Here is a 25,888-nt window from a genome sequence, read left to right on the forward strand (position 1 = left end):
CTTTGGATGTCCCAGCGTTCCTTCATGGGCAGAAGCTGTAAGGCAGACTGTACCTTCAGCTAGGGTCCAAGAATGAGTCCTTTCTTTCTTTCTTTCTTTCTTTCTTTCTTTCTTTCTTTCTTTCTTTCTTTCTTTCTTTCTTTCTTTCTTTCTTTCTTTCTTTCTTTCTTTCTTTCTTTCTTTCTTGTAAAGTTTTCAGATGATCTACCAAAAGAGGGGCTCCAGACCTCTTTTAAAGCTAAGTGGACCACAGTGATTGGCGTAGGCTAACCCTACCTTAGTGAACCAATCCTGGGGTCTGTACCAACACATTTCTATGTGGGTGAGTTCATAACCAGAGTGCTTTGCAGCAGGAAAAGGTAATGGGGTGAAACAGGAACCGGGGTGTCCCAGAACCAAGATGGCAGAAACCGCCTCTCAACAGAAAGAGCTCTGGTCTCACTCTCTTGTGTTACTAGGTCCCACCCATCTTCCTGTCTACTGTGATCCAAGAGTCTCTCTGGTTAATGGATCTCCCCGTGGTTCCGGATTAAAGCAGAAGTCTCCCTTGAAGATGCTGACGCAATACTCTCTGGCTTCCACAAACCACATTCTGGTATCTTATGAATGGGGTTCGCCTAGTGGCGGTGGCCTACTGCAACAAAGACCCAGACATGTCAGTAACCTGTCATTGATACTGAGGGCACGAGCTGGGTTCAGGTTGACAAAGTTACATATGAGAGTTTGTTGGGTTTCCTGTCTCCTTTGTTATCCTCTGCAGCCAGGCCTCCTGGGGGCCTGTTTGAAGTACCCCCTGTTGGTATGTTAATCGCTGCCACAAGCCGCAGGGCTTAACAAAAGAGCAGGCCAGTTCCATGGAGTCTTTGTCAGTTAGTCAGTCTGTGCATGTGAGGGGAAAGTTGTGTCCTCCCCCTCCTTGAGATGACATTGTGCCCCCCTCTGTTGTCACATTCCAGCTAAATATGACAGTGCAGACTGTGCATGTAAGCGGTGTCCTTGCCAGAGTACACAGGTCTATGCTTTTTTTGTGGTGTGAGCATAGGAAAATGTGTGTGTATTTGCCCCACATATTTTCCTGAGGTTGGTCTACCATCATTCCATTTATTTAAACATTTCAAAAAAAGCCAGGCCGGCGTCCGCCCAAATTCAAATTCCCACCACCCAGCCCCCGTTTTCCCTGCTAATGTGGGGGTTCACTCCCCACTTTCCTCCTGTCTGTATGCTGAATGAGAGACTCTGCGCCCTGACCTGAGAAGCAACCCGCCTAAGCCCCTGGACCACACTTCCACACCCGAGGCGGAAGGCCCTATAGCCCCACTCAATACCCCCAAACCGCCCCATATCCTTAGCTGCTCGTCTTCACCACACCCTGCTCAACTTCGTGGCTCAGCGCAGTGCCCACTGGATATAGAAAGAGGACTACATGATTGCTGTGCAGGCCAGTCAGTGACATGTGGGCTCGGCTATCCACGTTCTGTGAAGATGGATTTGAGCCCCATAAAACAGTCAGTATTCAGAAATACCACCTGGTTTACTGCTACTGGGTTACAGATAATGAGGCCCTCTGACTTGTATCTTTCAGCTGTTAGTTATTCGAGCACTACCGAGTTGGGCAATAGTCAAACCTCTTATAACAGGTTGCGGGAACCAGCGAGCATTGCACACAACCTGAGAAAACCTTGCTTCCAATTCCTTGATACTTTCAATGTGGGAAGGCCTTACAAGGTAGTTAGTGACTTCTGATAAGGGGCTCAAAATCAAATGAAAGTGCATAATCTTTATATGTAAAAGGGTAAGAATGTACTGACATTTCTTTAAAGCATTGAACATTGGTGATTGACAATGTGAAAATGCATGTAGATGTCTGTGAAATTGCATGAAAAGAATGAATTGGCTTTGCTCAAGCTTGACCTTTTGACATTCTGTCAATTCTAGCGACTTTTGGTGTTAAAGGTGAAGGTTGGCACTCACTTTTGAAAACCTTGCAACCTTTCTGCTTTCCATGGCAGAGAAGTGACAAACACAACAAGGAATGTGTCGAGTTCCCATTCCATTGAGAACACGGAGGAGGGGGCACACCATTTAAGAAACATGATTAAACCATGTTTTCCCCAAAAGTAATAGGACGATCACTATTTTAATTTTTATCACCACAATCAAATTTAAGTATAAAGAAGTTTTCCAAAATGACACACTGTCGATATGAACATTGAAGGTTCATATACTTTTTTGGTCGCACCACGGCGAATAAATGCACAGATGACAAATCATGCTCCATACAGGATATTCGACCTACAGTGGCTGGACCATACCGCGCAGACAGCATCACGTGCTCTAACTGGCTCCCAATAAGAGAAAGGGCACAATGCAATAGTTTGTGACGGCTCACTAGGGTGTTCACTGAGTCCTGCTCCAATAGCTGCCCTTTGCCCGCCTACAGGTAGATGGGGGTCAAGCAATCTAGGGCTAGTGCTCGGGAGTGGAGTGGGGCGATTGGCGATTCCCATTAATGCTGTTTAGACAGATGTGTGGGTTAAATACGTGTTTGGCTCTTTAAGCGGACTACGCAATTCATGAACAGTTGAGGGTAAAACTCTTAGTGAAACCCCCCCAGTCGATAGGTGTAAGTGTTCAGGAGCATCTTGCTAAAGGTTACGGTCATCTGCGAGGTTGTCACAAGTCTGGAGGCTCCACGGGACTCCAACATGTCTATATATGTCAGCAGATTCCCACACAGTATGCAGTACCTTGACTAACCATGATGCCGGGCTAGCTTGCGTTTCATAGTCTGAACTAATCGTAGGCCTACCGGCCGAGCAGGAGATAGTCCTGATACTAAGCCAGCATAGAATATCATTGGGATAAACAGAGACTGAAGTGAGTGGGAACTCATGGAAACGGAGTTCCACTACATTTACTTTTTAGTCCTAATAGTTCCACTACTATTTGCAAACATCTTTAGAGTTCTGGAATTGTTCCTTTTACAGTTAAGGCACATCTTTTCATTTTTTGATAGGCTCTTTGAAGCTAATCGGCTCTCTTGGACTCCTGCTGAGCCGGTAAGCAGAACCATAACATGTAAGCCTTTGCTAGGTCCTGCTTTCTAGCTCCTGTGTTATAATGAGGATGTTTGGCGGGATGAAGAGAGAGCTTGTTCTGCTTAAAGACACACACTTTAACACATATTCTGGAAAAACTCACATCCATCAAATCCTTGTTGTTGTTCTTAAAGCCCTGGAAGACCTTTGATGCCCAAAACACATGGTCTATTTCTTGGATCTATACCCAGTCCCCTTGACGCATGTGTTGTTATTTGCCTCTCCTCCCCACTTGCATCAGGGTTACAGTTCCACTATTTTTCTTGTAGCGCTACCACATGTGGGCACTAACGGCAGTGTACACGGTTGTGCTTTTCTTTGATAACCTATTTTTCTGGATGCCTAACCCCATATGTCATAGCCCTCTCATGAAGAACTTGGATTCAAACTTAAAAAAGAAAAGACATAGAAGAAACTAAGCGAACGTTTGTTGAACACGGCACACTGTGTTCGATGGTACCTGGCCCGACAGTTGGGTAGCCATGACTACAGTTGCCGAAAGCTATCAAGTGCAGGGTCATGCCTTGTAGTGCTCTCATTCTCCAGATCCCTTAGTCTCCAGTGGCACAGGGTCTCATCGCAGACAGGAGGCCTCATTACGACCCAGGCGTTAAGGGTTAATGCCGTCGTTAACCCTTAACGCCTGATTCCAATTTTAACGGCTGCTTTTAGCAGCCGTTAAAACCCACGGCGCTAACCCGCCTTGGTACTAATTACGGCACCATAATTTATGGTGCCGTAATTAGCGCCTTCCCCACTCCCATTATGCCTCATGGGGCAAAAATGGGAATGGGGAAGGGTAAAATGGGAAATGCGGATTTACCGCCCCCCTCACCTTGGAATGGGGCGGTAAATCCGCCATCCACCATGGTGTAAACGTAGTTTACACCATGGTGGTAAAGTTGGCGTACTTACCGCCTGGGCCGTAATAACTCCCAGGGTCTTTTGGTGTTGGTGCTGGCGTAGAATGAGATGTTGCTGGGCCACAGAATGATGCTCAGTCTTTCCTGTCTAGCAGAGACATGGCTCTGTGACGGGGATGGTGCAGCGGTATGGATGGCTCCCAGCATTGATGAGCTCATGGAAAGCTGTCACAAGGGGTTTAGCACCAGGTAGCAAAGGTGATCTTGGGACAAAGTGAAGGTGGAGGTACATTGCTCTGGTGGTACAAGCAGGCTGGACCCAAGTGCGACTTTCCAGCTTCAGGCCTCTGGGAATGCCAGTCTCCCGGCGCCTCGGTCCCTGTGGGCTCCGTATTTTAGAAGTTGTGTCACATCTTTGATTGGGTCTGGCAAGCAGTGGATGGTGCAACAGTTGACATTTGCTCCAAGCTGAGCTCAATAATAGAAGAGTGGGGTTTGTAGGAGATGTTATGAGCTAAAGTATTTGTGCAGTATTTTGTAATTACTAACACGTAGTATTGGGGGCAACATGTGATACTAACACTTAGTACTACAGTAAATAGTGTGGGCAGGTTTGTTAGGTCACAAAAGTGCCGGCAAAGCAACAGGCGCATGAACATGCAGCTTTAAAAAAAAAAGAATTAAAAAGCTGAACGTGGAGGAAACATTCAGAGCGTGCGATGTAACCACGCAATCGTCCTTGAAAAAAACACGCTTCTTGTTCATACAAAGGCAAAGGCAGGAATGATAGAAGGAAGTAACAATGTTGCGCATATTTCTGGGCCGCAGGATGGAGTGATGAACAGAAAATGATATCCAGAGGTCGCCAGAGTAAAGGGCGAACAATTACAAGGGGTTGTGACAGGTGACATCACAGAATAGGAGGGGAAATGTTAAAGAATACATACAGAGCCACATGATGGGGGCAGTGTTGGTTGAACAGGGTTTAAAAGGTGAAGGAAGAAAAGAAAAAAAAAAGAAAAGGATTTTGACTTTGGTTTGTGCTACGTTGGCTGGGCTTTTTGCTGGAGTGAGTTGAAAACCGTTGGATTTTTAACAGACTTGCTCGTCTGCCTCTGATCGAATCGTGTTAGAAACTTTGGCACTGGTTCGTTAATTTTGCTAGTCCCGAATACAAAGTCTTTAGTTTTCTTGCTATTCTTGGTTGAAACTGGGAGGTTGTGAAAGGCTGGGGCCTTGGGCTGCTGGTGGATGTGACTACTCACTATCTTTTCGAAGCTGTCAGAGAGAGTGGCACAGGGAACTCATTGAAGGCAGTGTCTGAATTTGGAGACAGTGACCTAAGAACGAGTCCTGCAGGTGTGACCCTGGGTAGAGTTCAGGCAATTGAGGGATGTGTCGTGCATAGCTGAGAAGAAGGCAGGTCATCCCCTGTGGGCCGAGAGCACAGGCAGACCCTTCTGAAAGTCAGAGAGTCCTGAAATCATTTCAGGGGTGAGTATAAATAGGTGAACAATTAATTAAAACCCCTTCTACAAGATAATTGGCAAGGTGTCAGACTGGACACAAAGGCCATAACTTTCTTAATATTTTAAGGTACCAAAAGATTAATGGAGTATCCGGTTTCAAAACTTTGAAGGGGAATTTGTCCCTTTAGTGTGGGGGCGGGTTATAATCTAACAACCCATCCAATGATAAGCAAGCGAAGGGAGAAATATAACATGATCCAGAAAAGAACTGAATCCATGATACTTTTATAGGGCTTGCATAGCAGCTGAATATTTGGGATTCTTCGAAACTAAGAAAAATATATGTTATTCTAAAGTTGTCATAATAATGTAAGGTGTGTTTTGCACATGTACCCCATGATAAAGCTATTCTTAATTCCTTAACCTTGTGTGGGTTACCATCAAAGTGACCTCCGGGTAAGGGTCCAGGAGGAACCTCTGAACAGTAAGGTGAACGGCCAACCTGTTGTCTTAGTGCAGCATTCTCCTGCTTGAGATGTTGTACTTCAGCAGTAAGGAACTTGACAGCTGAAAACAACTGCTGCACTTGCTGACCCATATTGACGGCCGCCAACACTCAACTATTGATCAGTAATCCTCTCTAATTCCTCTTTCGGGCGTTGCTATCTGTTATGCCAGGATTGACTTGAAATACACAAACAAAGGAATCTTAGCCAAGAGTTGAAATGCATACTGCCACCAACCTGGATGCGGGTTGAGATGTCTGCCGGATGATTAGCGAATCCACCTAGTCGCCACTCCGTGCTGCCGTGAAAGTTATGGGAGCAAGAATTGGTCTCCAGGGAAACCCTTGTGGGGAAGAAAACCCTTGGTGTGCTGCTAGGTAGTGGAGAGTCCGGCCAGGTCTGAGCAACAGATTGCCAACCCTCGAATGGAAGTTTCCCCACTGCTTAATAACTGAACGTTAGTTGTAAGAAGGGATCAGGGTTACTGGAAGTCTAAAACCAATCAGTTTAGAAGATGTCAGAATGATCCTTACCCTATGTGCTGTGCCCAGGTTCCCAGAAAGGGAATGGCTGATCCTGCTTCATGTGGGAACCGTAGAGGTAGAGGGTATCCCTGTGGTCAATTAGAGATTAGTAAGGAAAAGTAGCAAGTAGCCAAAAGAGAGAAGAATGGAATGTCAAGGGAGACGGGAACACGGTACCTTTTCGCTTACCGTTGGAAGTAGCGAGCGTTCTCCAAGAACAGCGTGGGCTTCTTCCTGAGGTCTTACTCTGCTGTCGTGTATATGCCAAAGGTAAACCTAGACGGGCTTAAATACGGATGAACTTTCATTATGGAAATATGTTAATAAACGAATGCTCATAAATTCCCCACCTTTTGGACTGTAGGCACACCTACCCGAGGCTTCCGATGCTGACAGGCAGACACCGGCAGAGGGGGGGGTGTATCCTTAATCTGCCTGTGTGTTGAACACAATGCGGTGAGTAGAATAGTGCTGGCAAGATAGGAGAGAGCGAAATGGGAAAGCGATGAGTGAGAGCAAAGGGAACCAATACCGGAACAGTAGCAAAGTGGTTTTGGGATAGCAAGGTTAGTAAGGAACACTTACTTAGCGTGGGCAACTAGGAAAGTAGCAACGCATAGACACGTTGGGATCCGAGGTAGAAAAGCACTTCCTGTAGCAGGGGGCGCGACATGTCCAGGGCTCAGACAGAGGCTGATCCACTAGAACGGTAACTGGAACTTTGCCGCCATGTTGTAGGGAGCCCTATACTGGGCTGTATTGGGCCCATATGCTGCATAATAAGGGCCAACTGGCAATGAAGCCGCACGCACTAGACAGAGAACTGTGCGCTTCATCATAGGGATGAAGATAAAATGTCCACCGCCAGATCATGAAAAGGCTCACGTAATCATTGAATGAAGGGCTTATGTGTGCCTGAGAGACTTCCGGTTCTGTGGTTTGTAATCAGGAAATCAAGTAGGTGGGCTGTGTAGGGTGATTAATATGAACGTTTCCCCACGCGGGCCAAAATAACAAACACATCGAAACTGGTCCCCTGGTTGGTCTGTGGGCACGCTCTCAGTTTCTCTCATTGAAATGTTAATCCAAAGGGAAACCAGCCCACATTCTCAACAGCAGTATTCCATTCTGCAGGAAGGTCGCCATAGTTTTGTGGATTCAACCAAGGCTGTGTCCTTTTTGTTTTTAAATCAGATATCAGTAAATGGAGACAAACCCTTGTGGATCAGGATAGTGGGTGCATAAAGAGGAGTGCCTGGGGCAGACTAAGTTCCATGCCGTGCTACAGGGCATGTGACCGACTCTTCCCCGGGAATGCTAGCTCTTAATAGGCTATAGGCTAGTTAAAGATCTTCTGCGGTGCCCACAGCCCAAGCCACTTATGGAAATAATGCATCCGACTGGCATGATGAGGTGGTTGGACATTTGCCAAGTGTGAAATAGGAAATAATAATGATAAAGGCACGTTTGATTTCAGTATTCGATTCCCCCCCACCCGGTAGCGCCCCAATGTGCATGCTTTTTTATGCAACAAAGCCTTTCTAGTTGGCCTCCTTAGCCACATCTTTCACGGTGCCAGATCTGTCCCATTGGTATCATGTTTTTAAAAGGAAATATTGGATATGATTCACACTAAAACCTAAAAGACTGGTTTCAAATGTTAAAAATCTCAATATAAAGAACCACATGATCTCGTCTGAATCCTATCCATGGATGTACAATGGATGTACAATTGGTACTATTGCTGAATGTGTCATTGACATAACAAGTTGTGTCAGTGTGCTGGTCTTCTAGAAGAAAGAACACACATACATGTATACAATAAATAGAAGATTATGAAAGTGCATGACAAAAAAGCACATATAATGAAAAAAGGTTTGAGACATAAGTGAACCAGCTTAAACTCTTGGTCCGAAACTATACAATTGGTAAAACACAATCCAAATGTTTTATAAGAAGAATAAGTAAAGCCATCTTATGCGCAACATTATTCAGTCATATAAGCAGAGCCAGGCCTAGAACCATTGGCCAACAAAGCCTTGGAAGCTAATTGTCCTCAGTCCTTACAGGTAATGCACTGCATTTGGCTGCATTATTTGTTAATAAACTGCAGTGTATTGCGCTTCAATACCATATATAAATGCTGAAGACAATTTGAGTTGGACCATATTACTCGATTTGGGCTGATTTTAGCAGAAAAGTGCCATCTACATGAAATTCTTGTTGAGTTGTACATGAGTGTAATTTCTATGCACGTTGCGGCCACTTTGCATTGCAGGTTAGACTGATTCATTGTGAGGCAGCTGGGTGGCCACTGGCTGGGTTTGGTGATGATACAGGCTAACATTCCAAAGGTCAACCATCTTTGGTATTTGCTGGCAGAGAGAGTTTTGCGCAATTGGTGGGAACTGGTCCCTTCTTGGATGGGCTTTGGAGGACAGGTTATCCTGAGGGCAGCTAGAGAGGCTGAAGTGCCTTCTTGAAGAGGTCCACTTCCTGACTCTCTGAGAAGAATAGGAAGATAGATAGGCATCTCAGAAGCATATGTAAGACATTCCAGACTCACTGGCCCAGCAGTTAGCTGTTTTTGGCCCAGCTTTAGAAATACAGAATACATTTCAGTGCCAAAGGAGCAGTACATTCAAGAGTGGGCACATGGTAGTACTCAGTAAGTCAGTAGTCATAACCAGCCAACTCTGTTATGCAGTACCACGAGGAGAGGGGATTTAACTACTGAGAGCAAAAACCCTGATTAACCAATGCAGCACTCTCAGGCTAGAAGTTAGGAGCCCGACTCACCATTCAAGAATAGACTTAAAGAGAGTATTTTCACATTTGCCAAACGTGTGAGAGCCCTTCTACTGAGAATGAAAAAGGTCCAGTGTCCTGTTTTATAGGCTGGTCCTCTTCTTAGGAGGGCCATCAACCATGTGTTAGCCTACTGTGCCTTATCAGAGTAGAAATAGCCATTAACATATCAGTTTGGTCCAGCCCATAAGTTCGTCCAGCACCAAAACGCTAACCACTTCTCCTCTGAACAAGAATACCACCAGCAACCCCAGGCATGCATGTCTGCCTTGTTGAGCTTCATAAGTGAGGTGCAGCTTTGCATCTCTAGGGACATAGGGCAATGGGTCCACATCTGGATTACACTACATAGTGTAGGGTTAAACCCCAAGCATGTTCAGATTTGACAGAAATCTGACAAGCTCTCTAGCTAGACTGAAGGAGGCCAGGCAGCATGTTCAATTTGATGGTGCCCACTCAGGAGGGTCTACAATACCATTGTGGCTCTCTGTGCCACACCAGAGGAGAAATAACCATTTGCATGTCAGCCTGGTCTCACACTTTTGGCAAGCGTAGCATTTTGTACAGAAACTGGTTCCCAGAGTTACAACTGGGCTGACAATTGCTCTTGATGTGTTCTTTTTTTTTGTTGTTGTTTTAAACAGAAGACCCGACGTAGTTTCCGTCTTTATCCTCAGTGCTTGTTCAATGGGGTAAATGGAGCAGAAATGACTGACAGCATGAGTAGATATCAAAAACAATTACCACCTAAATAAAGAAGGATGATGGCAAGATACTTACTCCTGACATGGGGGTGTAGGCAGGAGGAGGAGGGCTGTGTCCAATTTCACTCTGATAAGAAAGAAAAATGGAACCATGGATGTAAGAATGAAAGGACGTCACATGAGCTACATGAACGAATAAGAAAAGACCCTCGCACATCAAACAGTGAAGCCTGCCAATCACCCGACAGACCCATCTCTGGGTGGAAAGAAATGACACACAATGGTCGAGAACCTTTGTGCTCTTTCACTAAGCAGAGGGCGCCTGCTCACTTAAAGGTAGCTTGCAACTTGCCCTGGCATCTCCTGTGGCTGGCATGTGGTTGTATCTAGCAATGTGAGTACATTTGGTGTTATTTGGTTAAAGCGATGGGGTCGCAATCACCGCAAGGATAATTCAGGGTACTGCTGTAGACTCCCTTGAAATCCCTGAGATTGTACCACTATCTGGGGCCGATTCACAAGGCTTTTCTCAGGAGCAAGCTCCACTCTAACCTAGAAAAAATGGCTCTGCCCAGGGCTGTGTTTAAGAAGTATGGATGCAACAAGGGGGTTATGAATGGGATAGAGGTATGCACCTACAAAGTATGTTTTTGCGTGTGTTCACCAAACCTCAACGTTGTCTGAGGAACTGTTGCGAAAAATGCTTTCATTACACCTGACAATTCCAGTTGAAGGGATGGATTCGAGGTGGGAAAGTAAAAGAATGGATCCAGCCACAATGACCATTAACGCACCTATTACCCTAAATGGGAGAGAGAAGCTTACTATTATACCTAATGTGTCATCTAATAGGAATGTTCCCTCTCAGTCACAAGGTGAACTTAATGGTTACAGCAGTGTCATGCATGAGTTGGTTAATCTATCATTGCCTTGCATACATAATGATGTAACGAAAGTGCATGATTCTATGCTTAATGCTCTGAAGGCTGGGATTCCACCACTTGAGATGATTAGTCAGTTCTTAAAATCTCAAGCATTGGGTGGCATAACTACTACCCAGCTCAATCCAACTTCGCCACCTCTTGTAAGTATTCCCTTATGTAAAGAACTTAAATCATCTGAACTTGTGGATAGACACTCTTATGAAACTCTAAGCAATCTGAAAAGTGTCTTGAATTTAAATGATCCTATAGTGGGGACAAACAACTCTGCCAATGTTATTCTAGGCAATTTACAGGCAGAACAATGCAAAATTGCCATCGATCGGACCTGCCTAAGTATTGCCAATAGTAAGAAAGGCACTAACATGTTGGGGCTAGAAGGAAATCAAGAAATTCTAGGTCGGGCTCGTATCAATAGAAGATATCTTTTAGATCTTCTGTACACAATTCCACCATTGAGAATCATTGCGTCTAGTGATATTGATCATATCTCTCTGGCTCCAGCGAATAATTATCATATGACATGTCATCTTTTTTCCGAACATGTACTGAAACTTATTTGGTCCTACAGAAGGGAGCTATTTGAAATGGGTTTCTCATTATTCACATTCAACGATGAAAAGCTGGCAGGAGAATTTTTACATGATAATCAAAGATTTATATCCCTTGAGCAAAAAACGAATGGTGATTTGACAAATAGTGCAAAAAATGAAAAACTTTGTATATCTCAATTACTAACGACTGCTCGCACTAATAGTGAAATGGCATGGATTGAACCTCTATTAAAAACAATATTTGCGGCAAATCCTAATTTATTTACATCATAAGCGAAGGATAAGACAGTACTTACTGAACTGTCATGGAATTTATGCGGTTTTAATAATATCCCAATCTGGCTTTACACCCTTGATAAATTACCATCAATTTTCATGTTTCAAGAAACGATAAAAATGGAACCATTAGTTATCCCTGATTATCACTCGTATTGTTCTCCTGCCAGTAAAGGGGTGAAAGGTAGGCCATACGGTGGCCTAACAATTTCAGTCAACAATTCCATTGCCTGTACTATAACTTTGCTGTACACATCTATACATGTCTTAGCAGTTTTTGTGAGCCTAAACAAACATGATACAAAGGTACTTCTAGTCATGAACGTATACTGCAATCCTTTGAAATACAAAATATCGGAGATCTTTGATGACATAGACTGTTGTTTCGATCAAGCTTCAACATTCTACTCCAATTACGATACTATTGTGGGTGGTGATTTTAATTCTCAATGTACCGAATTACTTGTGTGTCACAAAGCATTTAAACAGGCTAATTCAAATAGCTTTAAGAGAGGGTCTGAATTCCGGGATTACTTTGAAGACTGGGGTATGTCATTTGTGAAGTTTGGCGTACTTTCCAACACCTATACTTGGAAAAGAGGCAACACTAGCTCTATGATTGATTTCTTTTGTGTCTCCGATTCTTTGTTATCATGCATTGACTCTGCTACTATTGGCGATATTGCCCATAGGGACCATGCTCCCATTACTCTTAACACTTCTATTGACACTAATCAATGGCATATTAATCACTGTTTGCAAGCAATTGAGATTAAAAGGGAAAATATTTTGCTAACATGGAATCCTACTCTATGGAAGAGACTAGCAGGGCATGTATCAAATCATCTAAAATGTGTGATTAATTTGAACACACCTGATTTATATTCTACTGAGTATTTAAATCTGATGATTAATAATTGTATCAGGGAAGCCCTGAATCAATACAGAATGAAAGAAACTCCTTTTGTGATTAATCACAAACATAGATTTAACTACAAAATTAAAATATTGAAAAGATCTAGAAATTGTGACATAAGAAAGCTTGAATTAGCGAACTTACCAGTCAAACATTATTTGTTAAAAAAGAAGAGTATTGCACAAGAATAAAAATTTAAAATTAAAGGAGTGCATTTCGAGCAATACAACAAACAAAATTGCGAAATGATCAAAGCTATTTGTAGTTGTAACTCACGTGATATCTGGGCTGCACTTAAAAAAGGAGATACTGCGGTTTGACATAACAAGTCTATAATTAATGCTGAAATTTGGATAGCCTATGTTAAGAAAAAATATGCCCTACCAGCACGTTTTGCTAAGTCACAAGATGATTTGGAGTTATCTCCTCTGGCTACGCAATTTGTCTGGTCCACTTTTGATATCATGTGGGCCATCAAAAATTCCCGTGCCCCAGGCCCTGACGGGATTCCATCGTGCGTATACAGGCCCGATCCAATCTTCTGGAGCACAATTTTAAAAATTAAGTTTGATAGCATCCTAGCAAGTGGCACTATCCCCTCATCATGGGTTACTTCTATTCTAATCCCATTGTATAAAAAAGGCGACTCAAGTCTACCTGAGAATTACAGACCCATTTCTTTGACAGATGCAGCGGCCAAGGTCTTCTCTATTTTAGTTATTTACAAGCTTGATAACCATCTAGCAACCCATAAGACCTATTCTAGATGCTAAGTGGGATTTAGACGTCAGATGGGAACAACATTAAATGCCACAAAAATGGCACATTTGATTGCCGGAGTGAACGAAAAATACGTAAATTTGGAATTCCAAAATATCTCATATATTGGATCAACTAAATTTCATACTAACACATCTTGTAGAATTCGACTAACGCAAGGGGGCTCTTTGACTAATTCTGTGCAACTTCATCTTGGACTGAATCAAGGCTGCAATTTTGCAGCTTAATTATTCAATCTCTATCTTTCTGATATAGATGAACTTTGGGAATCCACTGCCACACTACCTGCAAGGTTATGCTCACTAAGAATACACTGGCTAGCCTTTGCAGATGATCTTATTTTTTTCGATTTAACACCTGCTGGTCTTCAAGCTAAATTAGATATATTCACAGATTTTGCGTATGAACATAGTCTTCAACCTAACCCTTCCAAGGCATGTATAATGATCTTTAAATCAAACAAGAAACTTAAGAAGTATAGCTGGAATATTGGGGTATCCCCCTCTGTGAATTACAAGTAACCATTTATCTAGGATATCGTTTGTGCAACGTGATTACTATAAATTCATGGGTGGATCATTTAAAGCAAAAAGCTAGACCTTTATTGAGGCAGATAAAATTTATTTTTCTAAATTTTGTAAATTCTCACTGACTCCGCTATTAGAGTTCCTTACCCTAAAGGTAGAACCAATTTTGATATTTGCACTAGATATCTGTGTTAGTAATTTACACAAGCAACTTGATTCTTTTCAGGGAAACTTGGTGAAAAGAGCTTTACGTCTGTCTCCATCAATTCCCAACTGTGTTATCAGACATGAGTTGGGATTGATTTCTTTATCAACTAGCCTCACCTGGCGGGTCCTATCTAACTACTCTAAAATTCTCAACTATCCCGATAACTCACTCTACCAAGATTTCTTTGAATTTACGAAGGGTTGTTCCTCCAGTTCGATCACCAGCTACTTTGAAACTATGGCTAAAACTATAAAAAGTCTGGGTGCTGACCTTGATGATTTGTATATCCGCCCTAACTATGTTAAATACAAATTATTTGAGAACGACTGGTGTAAAACCTTAGAAGAAATAACAACTTTGAGTACTTATAAGGAATATGCCAAATTTCCACATAAAAGAGATGACTGTTGTGGCTATATTGCAATATTTCCATGTAATATAACCAGAATATATTATATGAGATTTAGATTAAATCAATACCATACTCTTGAAAGAACAAAATACTGGGTAACTGTAGAAGCTAAATTGGGTGCCTCTAAATGTCGTTTCTCAAAGTGTAATGAACAGAATGAAACCTTAAAACATTTGATTTTAGAATGCCCACATTTTAGAAATGTAAGGACTAAGCTTTTTTATGTTTTATAAATGTGAACTATGTAGATTGTATGGTATCTCTCTGGACTCGACTCATGCAAGGAAATGAGAGAGTATTAATTTTTGCTTTGGTAGATTTTCTGAAAGTAATTGAAAACGAGATTTTGTTATTTAAGTGCTAAATTCCTTTTCTCATTTTAAAAAAATGTGTTTTATTTTTATCTGTTTTTAGTCAATTGTTTTGTATTTCGTTTTGTATTTTGATATGCTATGTATTGATGTACTATTTTGTAAAGGTTCATTTAACCATACACAAATAAAAACAAAAACAAGAATGTGTGAGTGTTTGTAAATGTATGGGATGTGTAGTTGGTAACAATGTTGAAGTGAGAGAATGTGAGGGATCTGTGGTTGAATTCAATATCTGAGTGACAGAAAAAGATTTATTTTGTACATGTGACATTTTTATTCTTGTCTTGCAAGGAGTAAGTAGCCCTGGGTGTATGGTTCCTGTTTTTGTGAATCACTTGCAAATTAGGCAAATTATCTCACAAAAGTAAAACCTGATTTTTTTGTACTTTTGAAGATATGGCTACATAAACCTCAATTTACTTAAACCAAAACAAATATATATATATCTGAATCCACCACAATTTTCTTTCAGCTTTGCCTAGTTTTGGTAGGCCAGTAGATTATAAGGGATTAGGCAATATTTTACTTCTTGTTTTAATAAAGTTTATTTAAAAAACCTAACATACAGTGATCTGCCATCATGTGTCACAGAAACAATGGCCCATCGACTAGTGTCAAAGGTCAGGTTTCACCACTTTCTGCTATGTCGCCCAGTTACTTTTGATAGCCACACGGTTTTGGTGAAATGACCCGCTGGGTATGTAACCAGTAAACTTGCAAGGGATGGTGCTGTGTATGTGAACTAGTCAATTCTCCCAAATCCAAAATCACACCGGGTAGGCTGCATATTCTGAAAGTGTTCTAGGAAACAGAGTGGTTGATTTTGACTAGGTGTGGACTAAGGAGGTTCTTCACCCGCCTGCCCCTCCTAAACTATCTTCCAATGCACTTCAAAGATTTCTGTATACTTATGACACATTACAAACACCATTAAATATAATAATAATACAATAAACAACAATAATAGCAATGTCGCAGTTCTATATAGTGTTCCATGATACATTTCTCCCCCTTCTAAATCCTTTAATAGTAGGTGGTGTTAACCCAATTTATCGAGCTTGGAGGAATGAAGGGCTGAGACCTCCCCATTGGGTTTTACACCTAAGAATTGAAGGATCGTCAAATGTCTAAAGCAGACACTTGCTGAGGAATCTTCCTACGTTCCTGAAATATCTGAATATTAAGGTTCATCAAAGCATGGTCCAACTTGCCAGATTATCACATTCCAACAGCAGACATCAGCCCACACAAAGCAAGAGGTTCTACTTGCTAACAGGCATCTCTATTTTTTAATTGATTGGTGTTTAAAGACTTAATTCCTCCACAGAGCATGCATGAGTGAAAGCTACAAACTATATGCCCCAGAATTTGTAATACATTCTTCACATTGACAATGACCAGGCATGAAGCCATGAGCATGTGCTCCCTCTATTAACAGATATTAAAATGTAAGCTCTCGTAAAGGAAAGGTACTTAGCATCACAAGAGCTAAGAAGCCTTCACTGGATGTCGACACACCAAAGCGGAACATTCAAGGTCCTCTCTTGGTATTCAGATGACTCAATAGCAACTCACCAAAGGACCTCAAAAACAAAGTAAGCTTCTATCGCCTAACCTGCGGGAGTGAGATCTAGCAAATGGAACCATTTATCCTTGCCAAGAACCAGATTTAGGAGAGGGACAATAGGGAGTTCTCGGCAATCGATCCATGATATGATGATATGATATGATATGGCATGTATAATGCGCCTATACACAAGTGTTTCAAGGCGTGGCAAGGGAAGGGAACAAAGAGAGGACAGACAACGATCCTACTAGGCCTGGTGTCATTCAGATCGCGCAAGTGCATGTGAAGGGGGCAGGGACAGTGCAGTACATGGGAAAAGATAATAACAATAAGTAAGTAACGGCCAGCAGGTGGCAAGTGCATGGGTAAGTGCAGACATCAAGTCAAGGGCTGGTAGGGGACTGTAGGGATTCAGAAACAGTCCCCAATTGTGTGGGTTGCCAGGTGGGCAGTGCAGGTGTGTGACGCTGGCGGGGGAGGGTTCTGGGCCCGAGATCAGAGGGTGTCCAGGTAGCCAATGCAGTTCCAGTTACAGCCAGGAGGTCAGCAGAGGAGAGGAGGAGAAAATGCAGAGGCAAAGAGAAAGGCTTTGAGGTGCTTCCGGGCACAACGCTATAGCAATTGGGATAGCAACTCCATGGACCTCATGAAATTTAAAGTAAAACTCCACCCTCCCCCCCCCCAAATGCTCTGAAATCTGACACTAAGGATAACACAGTGTGCCAGCATGAGGCATCGTGAGTGATTGGAGCCATTTATAACATATCTATCACTCATGACTAAGGCATAGCAGAGGCATTGTAAGTGTAATGCTCCGTGGCCACCTGCTTGTAGCACCAAGAAGCAAATTGGGTCTATTAAAAACAGCCATGAAAAAGATGCATTCAATGGTAAGTGTTGGTGATCTTGGACGTACATTGTGTGCAACACATAGAAAGGCCCCTCAAACATCCAGCAGAGCCTACAGCATCTGTCAGTGCTGTCTCATTCTGATTGCCTTCTCAATGCTGCTGAAATAACGAGCAGTAGGTGGGGTGGGACGGCGTGCTGGCATATTCCATCTCTGTGGATTAAACGTCCTCTGGGTGAACAGTGCTTTGGCATCCGTGTAACAAAGAATCCCGGTTCTATATAAAGGCTTTTATTTGCTTGGATAGCCAAAATTAGACACCAATTCTTAGCAGCACATGCCATTGACTGTGTTGAACGCCAATACGAAGACAAGGACCATCTCCTTCTATGACGGGCCTTCTAACCAACCACTCACCACTGAACCCTTTTCTAACATAATCCTTTCACCGACTAAAGAGTTTAAAGCAAGCATAGCCCTAAATATGTGTTTATGCTGTATTTCTTTTTTCGTCATGTACCATCAAACCAACTGGATTGTTTCCTTTAAGCCTGTCAAGAACTGACACCCAGCCCATGGCAATCCTACTATCATTGTTAGATACCCTCCCAAAATACTTCTAAGAGGAATCATCACCAGAGTGCTCGTTTCTGTTGCCAGAACTGTTGCAAACTGCCTGCTTTTAGGGTGAAGGCATTTAGCTCTTTGCAAATGTGCTACCACATGTATTAATCCATGCAGATATCACATGCTCCCAGTGCAGTCCTTCAGGACCCCACAATAGGCAATAGCTCTATGGTCTACATGACTCTAAATGATGCAGACCCTTCCCTACCACTCTACCGCCAACTTTCTCTTCCAAAACATCTTCCTTTTTGAGCTCTCTGCTCATCCTCCTCCAACTCTCTGAGGGTCAGATGCTTCTCCAAGCAGAGGGTTGGAGGCAGATCTAACTCCTCGTCTGGGGCCTCGCTCTGGAACAGCCTCCCTGCCTCTTATCAAACTTGAGCAGAACCACCTCTGGTTCCGGAAGCAACTCAAGACCTTCCTTTTCGCTTCCGCTTTCTCTCTTCTGTTCCCCTGCTGATGCACCAGACTTCTCAATGCACTGGCCACCCTCTGAACTCGGTCCCAGGCTCCTGCATGTCCAGTTTCTCTCACACTGCCTCCAGGCTCCCCAGCACTTACGGGTCTGTATCTGCAACCCCACAGTCCCTTGTCTCTGCACTTATGAGCCACCCGCTGGCTGCACTTGTGAGTTAACTGCACTTCCCCCATCCCCTCCCCCTGGCATTTCTCCCCTTCCTTCTTCCCTGCACTTGCGCCATCTGAATGACACAAGGCCTAGTAAGATCGTTATTTTATCCTCCCTTTGTTTCCTTCTCCTTGTCTTATCGCGCCAAGAACCACTTGTGTACAGGCATGTTATAAATGCCACATTATATCATATCATATCATTTTCTATTTGCTCAAAATTTTGCAAACGTTGTCAGGAAACAGCAAATACCTATTTAATGTCTGCACAGAAACTAAATCCATTTTTTTTTTCTTTCTATTCACGGTAAACATGAAAGAAAATGAATACTTTGGTTCGGGTTAGCCTTTTCACGGTAAACATGAAAGAAAATGAATACTTTGGTTCGGGTTAGCCTTTCGTTAGCCCTGGAAGCAAGAGGTGATTTCCGCACAGGTCTGTTGGGCCAACACGATAATATGATATGATAAGTAATTTGTAACACGCCTGTACACAAGTGTAAGATACGACTGCTATACAGACCCTTGGATATCGGTCCTTATCAGGGAAGCTCGTGATCCTGGCTGTTTGCCAAGTGTGACCGAGCTGAATTAGTTAACATGAAACCAATATGGTTAGGAAATTTCGTGGTACCAGAACGGACCCTATTAGGACGCCCATAAAATGATCTGATCTGCTTAAATATATGCACTTGAACTGCCGCTAACAATGTCCACAAACACACACACAAAATGTTCCTATATTGTTGCAATCCGAGGGAGGGGACAGGAGACCTCCTGTCACAGTTGTGACATTGCATTAAATTATGATTTTGGGGTGTAACGTTCAATGAGGCGCAGACGATGCCACGTGGATAGAGCACCCAACTGAGGGCAAACACAACCAGAAGCATGCATGTCTTGCTTACCATAGCCGAGCTGGGCATGGTGTACTGCTTGCATGATGAAGAATGGGGCCAAAGACAGCCCTGGCCACATCTCACGCAGGCATCGTCATCGCCCACTCAAGACTTCCAGTTGCCAAAAAGCACCAACCAATGATCACTGTCTGAAAGAAGCATCTCATTGCAGCAAAAGCAAGGGTATGGCCTTGTGCACCTGATTAGTTGCAAGTCTAGGCTGCTAGGCGTATTCGAACGTGCGATCAAGTTCCTATAGTTGCACCTATGTGCATTTAAGGTCCTAATGTAATCCCAGTGAAGCAGTATTTCGGGATGGGGTGCTATTACTCAAAGTGCAATTATAGCCATTCCAGTCATGGAGATCAGTAAGCGAGTGTCTTACAAAAGGGACAATAGAGGAGCTGGGGGAATGAAGGGTAGTCACTCCCTGGGGCACCCATGCATGTCCTGGTGGACCCCTGCCCCAGTCACTCCTAGGCCAGGATGCTGGCTAAACAATACAAACATAAAAATGACTTATATGTTTAATGCAAGCACTTGACTAGCACTTGTGTGAGTCGCGCTGCCAGTCATGGGTGAACATCACTTTCAGGCTATGGGCATGCGTGAAACTGAAGGGTGGCAGTGGCACGTAGACGCTAGTCACAGAACAGTGCTTGCTTTGGATGGTGGCCTCTCCCTCGGATCGGTGGTCCCCTGCCCAGGCTCCACTTTTTGGTGCCCTACGTTCTCAAAGGGTTAAGTACTTGTGGTGTTTTGGCTGGCTGCCTCCCATACTTCTCCATTTATTCTGCTGCTGCAAACAGGAGCCCAAAGGCAGCGAGTACACCATAACTAGATTGAAAGGTAAGTTAATGAAAAAAGTGTCTGTTTGCATCTGCATAATGAGTGTGTGTGTGTGTACGTACGCGTGTGCAAGAGTGAATGAGTGTGCATGCAAGTGTGAGTGAGTTTTTGCTTGTGTGTGTATGCAGTAGGGAATGAGTGCATGCATAAATGAGTGAGTCTATTTGTGTGTGTCTGTGTGGGTGGTGCATGGATGCCTGTACTGTGTGTTTGGTGGGGAGGGAAGCCACACTGCACTGCCAATATTCTTCTCATTGACTAGCATGGGGCATACATTGTGCACCATCATATACACTATGGAGATAATGGCATGTATTTCATAGGAAGTATGCACCGGTTGTACAGCACCATGATGACATGTATTGTGGCCTCAGGCCCCATGAAAATATGTGTGCAGTGGCATGCTGGTATATAGTGTGTACACAACCAGGCTAGGGGTATTTCTTGGCAATGCTGACCTATATTGTTGCATCGTCAGCATGGACATGGGTTTTACAGTGCCATGCTGCTAGTATAATGAATACTGGCATAGTGAACCTGTGTTTTACTGAGGCAGTGATAGTATATATCGTTGGCAACATCATGAACGTTTTGACAGTGAAAATAATAGCATGCATTTCACAGACAGCCTTAAAGTATTTTACAAGGGAGGCACGCATCATGAATATGCTTTAAAAAAGCATGCTGGCATATATTGTGGGCATCTTCCATAAAGTGTTTTCCAACACAATACTAGCGAATATGTGGGGGGTTCAGCAAGAAAGGGTATTTTACAGAGCCTTGATGACATATATTGTTGACACAGTCCTCATACAAATGGGATTTACAGTTACAATGCTAACATATATTGTGGTCACGCTCATGAAAGTGTTTCACTGTGGCAATGCTGGCATATATTGTGTGCACAGGCACCATGAATATTTAGCAAAATGATCCTGTAAGCATTGGTGACTTGGCACCCATCTATTGGATTTGTTGTTGGTTGCGTAGGAACCAATTGTTTTATTTTTTCATGTATTAACCTACAAAATAACTGTAAATCTTATGGCTTTTCGCGATTTTTCTCTTTTAATACATTATTTTTTTTTCAAAGTAGCAGGGCAGAACCATTACCCGACCCCACCTGCACAGTTTGTGCTCCATTGTTGTGCTCAGTGGCTCTCGCCATTTTTGGCAATTATTGACGTCCTACCATGACAAAAATATCACCTGCCTGAAATTACATTTAGTCATTTATAATGGAAGTGCCCCATAAGGCTAACCCCCACATCCCAGCTCCAAAAGCTGCCCCCAGCAGTGACAATGGACACCCTGCAGTAAGGACCATGGCATAACTATATTTCCCTCTAATATGGTTACATTATAAAATGTTAGCACTGCATCACTGGAGGACAGTAAGCATATGCATGCTCAAAGTTGTATGAACTGCAGTCCCAAACAAGTGGGCAAAGCCACCTACCAAAGCACAATTATGTGAGGTGCAAAACAGATTTTACACTTCCGTTTGTAGATATCAGGTTTTACGGCAGGTGGGATTGCACCTGTGTCACAGAGAGTCATCGGCAATTCCTTCATAACCAATGAAGTTCCAGTGGACATTTTGTGTGCTCCTGCAGCTACAGAATGTTGTCGGTTGTCAGTGATGGATATTTTTCTTTACATAAAGATGTGCTATGGGAAATGGCCTGCCGATATGCTCTGCATGTTGTATGTTGCCAGAATAGGCAGTTCATGAATAACCTGAGGTATCGGGGGATGTGGTATGATGCGCTCTTAATAGTATACCATGGCTCTCAAAAATGGTTCACGTGAATTAATTTATGCAAATGTGCGGCCTATTGCAGTTGATTTGATCTGATGATTTGTATCGCGCATACCCTGAGGAACCAATCAGCAAGCTGCATCAAGGCCCAAATCTAGTATGTAGTGGGAACAAAAGGAATACAGTACAGACAGCTATTTCAATTTATACGAACAGGTGTGTTTCATTTGCTTCATTAAAACAGCCAGGGACTCAATCTGTCGCAAATAGAGTGGGAGTGAGTTCCAACCGTGGGGACCATCCACTGAAAAGCGCCTATCCCCCGAACAAGTGGTTTTAGAGGGGGGGATTACCAGAAGACAGTGACCCATATATCGCAGGGGCATCATTTTTATGTTAAATATGCTGGAGCTAGGCCATGGATGCATCTAAAAATGAGGAACAACAGCTTAAACTGAATCCGCTGCTGGATTGGCAGGCAGTGAAGACTTCTGCACAATTCTGAGACTGCAGTTTTCCATGGTAGAGAGAATGTCATACGTACTGCTGAGTTTTGGGCCACTGAGTGCCGCTCTAGTTGATATGTTTGACTGCCTACAAGGAGCACATTACAATAGTCCAACCTGGCATTGGTGAGAGTACCTACTACCGCCAATCGATCCTGCTCAGATATAAAAGGGAGAAGAGGTTTGAGAAGCTTCAATTGGAAGTATACAGACTTAATTATCTGATTGACTTGCAAGTTGCAACCCAAATTGGATTGCCAGATGCTTCCTAGGTTCTTTACAGATTTCATGTATTTGGAAGCAATTCCGAAAAGTGTAGGACAAGGAATTATTGGAAAAAGCTTTGCTAGTTTATTTTTGGAGCCGAATACAATAATGTCCATCTTAGTAGGGTTCAACTGAAATGTATTCTCAAGCATCCATAAGCAAATTCTTTCTGCACACTTCAAAAGACGCTCTGCTGAGTTGCAAGGCTGTTTTAAGCTAACATGAATCTTAGTGTCGTGCGCATATGAATGGTATTGTAAGTTAAACTGAACGAAAAATGTTTGCAGTGGGCAGATATTTAGGTTAAACAATATGAGTGCCAGAGATGGCCCCTGCTGCACTACGCAGGATACTGTCAATATTTCAGAAAAATACGGGCCTGCTTTCTTTTGTTGGAGTCGCTTTGTTAGAAATTAATTAAACCATTTAATTGCCTTTTCCGATACTTGTGCCAGTGAGGTTAGTTCTAAACTGAGTATATAAAGTCCATAGTGTCGAAAGCTGCCGACAGGTCAAGCATAACAAGCATGCTGATATCCCCCTTATAAGCATTTTCGAGTAGGTAATCCCAGACCGTTAGTAAAGCAGTGTCTGTACCATGGCCTGGCCTAAAGGCAGACAGGTAGGGGTCCAAGATGTTATTAGCTTCTAAATGGTGTTGAAGTTGCATGGTGACGACTGTCTCAAGTATTTTAGCTGGCCATAACAACCCTGCAATGGGGTGATAATTTAATGGGGTGATAATTGGCGAGGACTTTATGGTGCAGAATGTTTTTTTTCAATAAAGGTGTCAGATAGGATTTCTTTAGTTCCTCTGGCACAAAACCTTGGCTAAGTGATGCATCCACAAACATCTGAATGGGTTCACTCAGTGCCCGCACATGTTGTTTTGCCAGATACGCCGGAATTGGGTCATGACAGAGCTTGCAGTTGTCACATCAGTTTAGTATAAGCATCAACACCAGCTGTAGCATCATGTGTAGTGGATATATGAATCAGAAGGTCGCTGTCAGTGATACAATCCAAATCTTTATTCCAGTGGGGGGGTTCCGAGATAAGAATTGCTTTACTGCTGACAGTAGTCGACTCCTTTGTCCATGTAAAGCAAAACATGCAATGATGTGACCAGCTCACCGGTTCATTACCCACGCCCAGTAGATTAAGCCCTCTAAACAATATGGGATCTTGCCAATGTCTACTTTTATGTGTGTGGAGATCCGAAAGAATACAAAGATTGTGTGAGTCAAGAATATCATTTAAGTGTTTACAGTCACTATCATCTGGCTTGTTAAACCATATATTAAAATCACCCAACATGATAAGTGTTGAGTGATTAATTGCTTCAACCCCTATATAAGTATCCATAGTGCCCAGAAAAGCAGTGGCCGATCCTGGTGCTCTGTAGCACAGGATTAATTTAAAGAAATCATTAAGAGTGAACTGTCAGGAGCAGGCCAGTACCTGAGAGGCACTGTCCCAGCTCAAGATACACATATTTTGTATTTCTGTGGTGTCTCTTTATGTAATGGCAACTCTGCCTCCCTTTGGTGTTTCCTATTGAGCCACTTTATCAAGTAATTATCTGGTACCTGAAGGTGAAAGTTTGACAAAGAGACTGAAGTAAACCAGGACTCAGTGATCATGAAAATATCAATGTCATGTGCTTGAATATAATCATGATTTACAACAGCATTCTTGATTGATGATCTAGCATTGATTAAAGCCATTGTATAAGTCATGACTGCGGTGTCAATAGCTGGCACAGGTCGCTCCCATAGGATATTAGCGCCTCTAATTTTGTTCAGTGTACGGAGCGAAAAGGTGCCTTGATTGGCATCCCTAAGGGATAGCAGTATGTCTCTAGAGTAGGAATAGGTCATTATGCGTTCTCAAGAGCCGTATCTCAATACAGGATGATCAAACAGTCTGATTGAAACAGATAGATCATAGCGACCCGCAACTTACCGCAGAAAGACTGTCAAACGTTGCTGCGTACACATGTACGCCAGGGACTGCCACAGACCAACCTGACGTTGTCACGCCGGCGCTGTCGCGCCCGTTGGATGAGATATACCAGCAAGAACTACAGCTCTGATGGGAGTTGTAGTTCAACAAAGAACAGATTGCAAATTCAAAGTAAAGAAAACAAGTGCGGTGTTTAAGCTACATGCTCCCGAGCAACAGTAGTTGGGAAAGTAGGCAACTTCACATATAGGCAAACATTAAATTCAGGTAAAGTTTAAAAAGAGCTTTTTTAAAAAAAAAACGATTTAATGATCATGCATATCCACACAAATATCATTCAAACCAACAGATGCTAAAAAATTAATGCACATTAAAACTACTTGTGCCTAATATCATTAGGAGCCTATCAAATAGCGCTGCAGAGTTTTCAAGTCAGGTAAAGTAAAAACCTGAATAGAGATATTCACACAGCTTAAATACGCCACAGACCGGCTTGAAGTTATTGTGCCGGAACTATCGTGCCCATTGGATGAAATATACCAACAAGAACTACAGCTCTCATGGGAGTTGTAGTTCATGAAAGAACAAATTGCACGTTCAAAGTAAAGGAAACAAGTGCAGCGTTCAAGCCAGGTAAAGTTTAAAAAGAGGTTTTACAAAAAAAAGAAATAACGACTTATATATCATGTATATCCACACAAATATCATTCCAGCCAATAGATGCTAAATCAATGCACATTAAAACTCCTTGTTCCTAATATCATCAGAAGTCTATCAAATAGCACAGCACAGTATTCAAGTCTGGTAAAGTTGCTAGGGGTTTGTCAGGGCAAGGAAAGAGAAGGGAGCAACACCGAAGTCTCAGAGACTGCCTCTTATTGTAGCCTGCTGGGCAAAGACTGATTATATGAAACATATGAGGTATCTACTCGTATAAGTCATGTTGCAGTTCCGCGGGATGGGGTGTCCTCAAGGGGGTTTCTCTCGCAGTTGCTGTGGGGAAGATCGT

General features: G+C 42.8%; 1 protein-coding gene across 4 annotated transcripts in view; it reads right to left on the reverse strand.

The window, feature by feature from the left end:
- The window catches only part of ERBB4 (erb-b2 receptor tyrosine kinase 4), a 2,687,977-nt gene that overhangs the window by 28,116 nt on the left and 2,633,973 nt on the right, over window positions 1-25,888 (reverse strand). For 2 of the 4 annotated variants that reach the window (XM_069615916.1, XM_069615917.1), the window contains exon 26: window positions 10,049-10,099. The exons of the other annotated variants lie outside the window; for them this stretch is intronic. In XM_069615916.1, coding sequence (XP_069472017.1) covers window positions 10,049-10,099 — 51 coding nt within the window. The remainder of the gene's footprint in view (window positions 1-10,048; window positions 10,100-25,888) is intronic. 4 annotated transcript variants of the gene reach the window in all.

Source organism: Ambystoma mexicanum, chromosome 9, assembly GCF_040938575.1.
Source record: "Ambystoma mexicanum isolate Mex_15411 chromosome 9, UKY_AmexF1_1, whole genome shotgun sequence".
Classification (NCBI taxonomy): Eukaryota; Metazoa; Chordata; class Amphibia; order Caudata; family Ambystomatidae; genus Ambystoma; species Ambystoma mexicanum.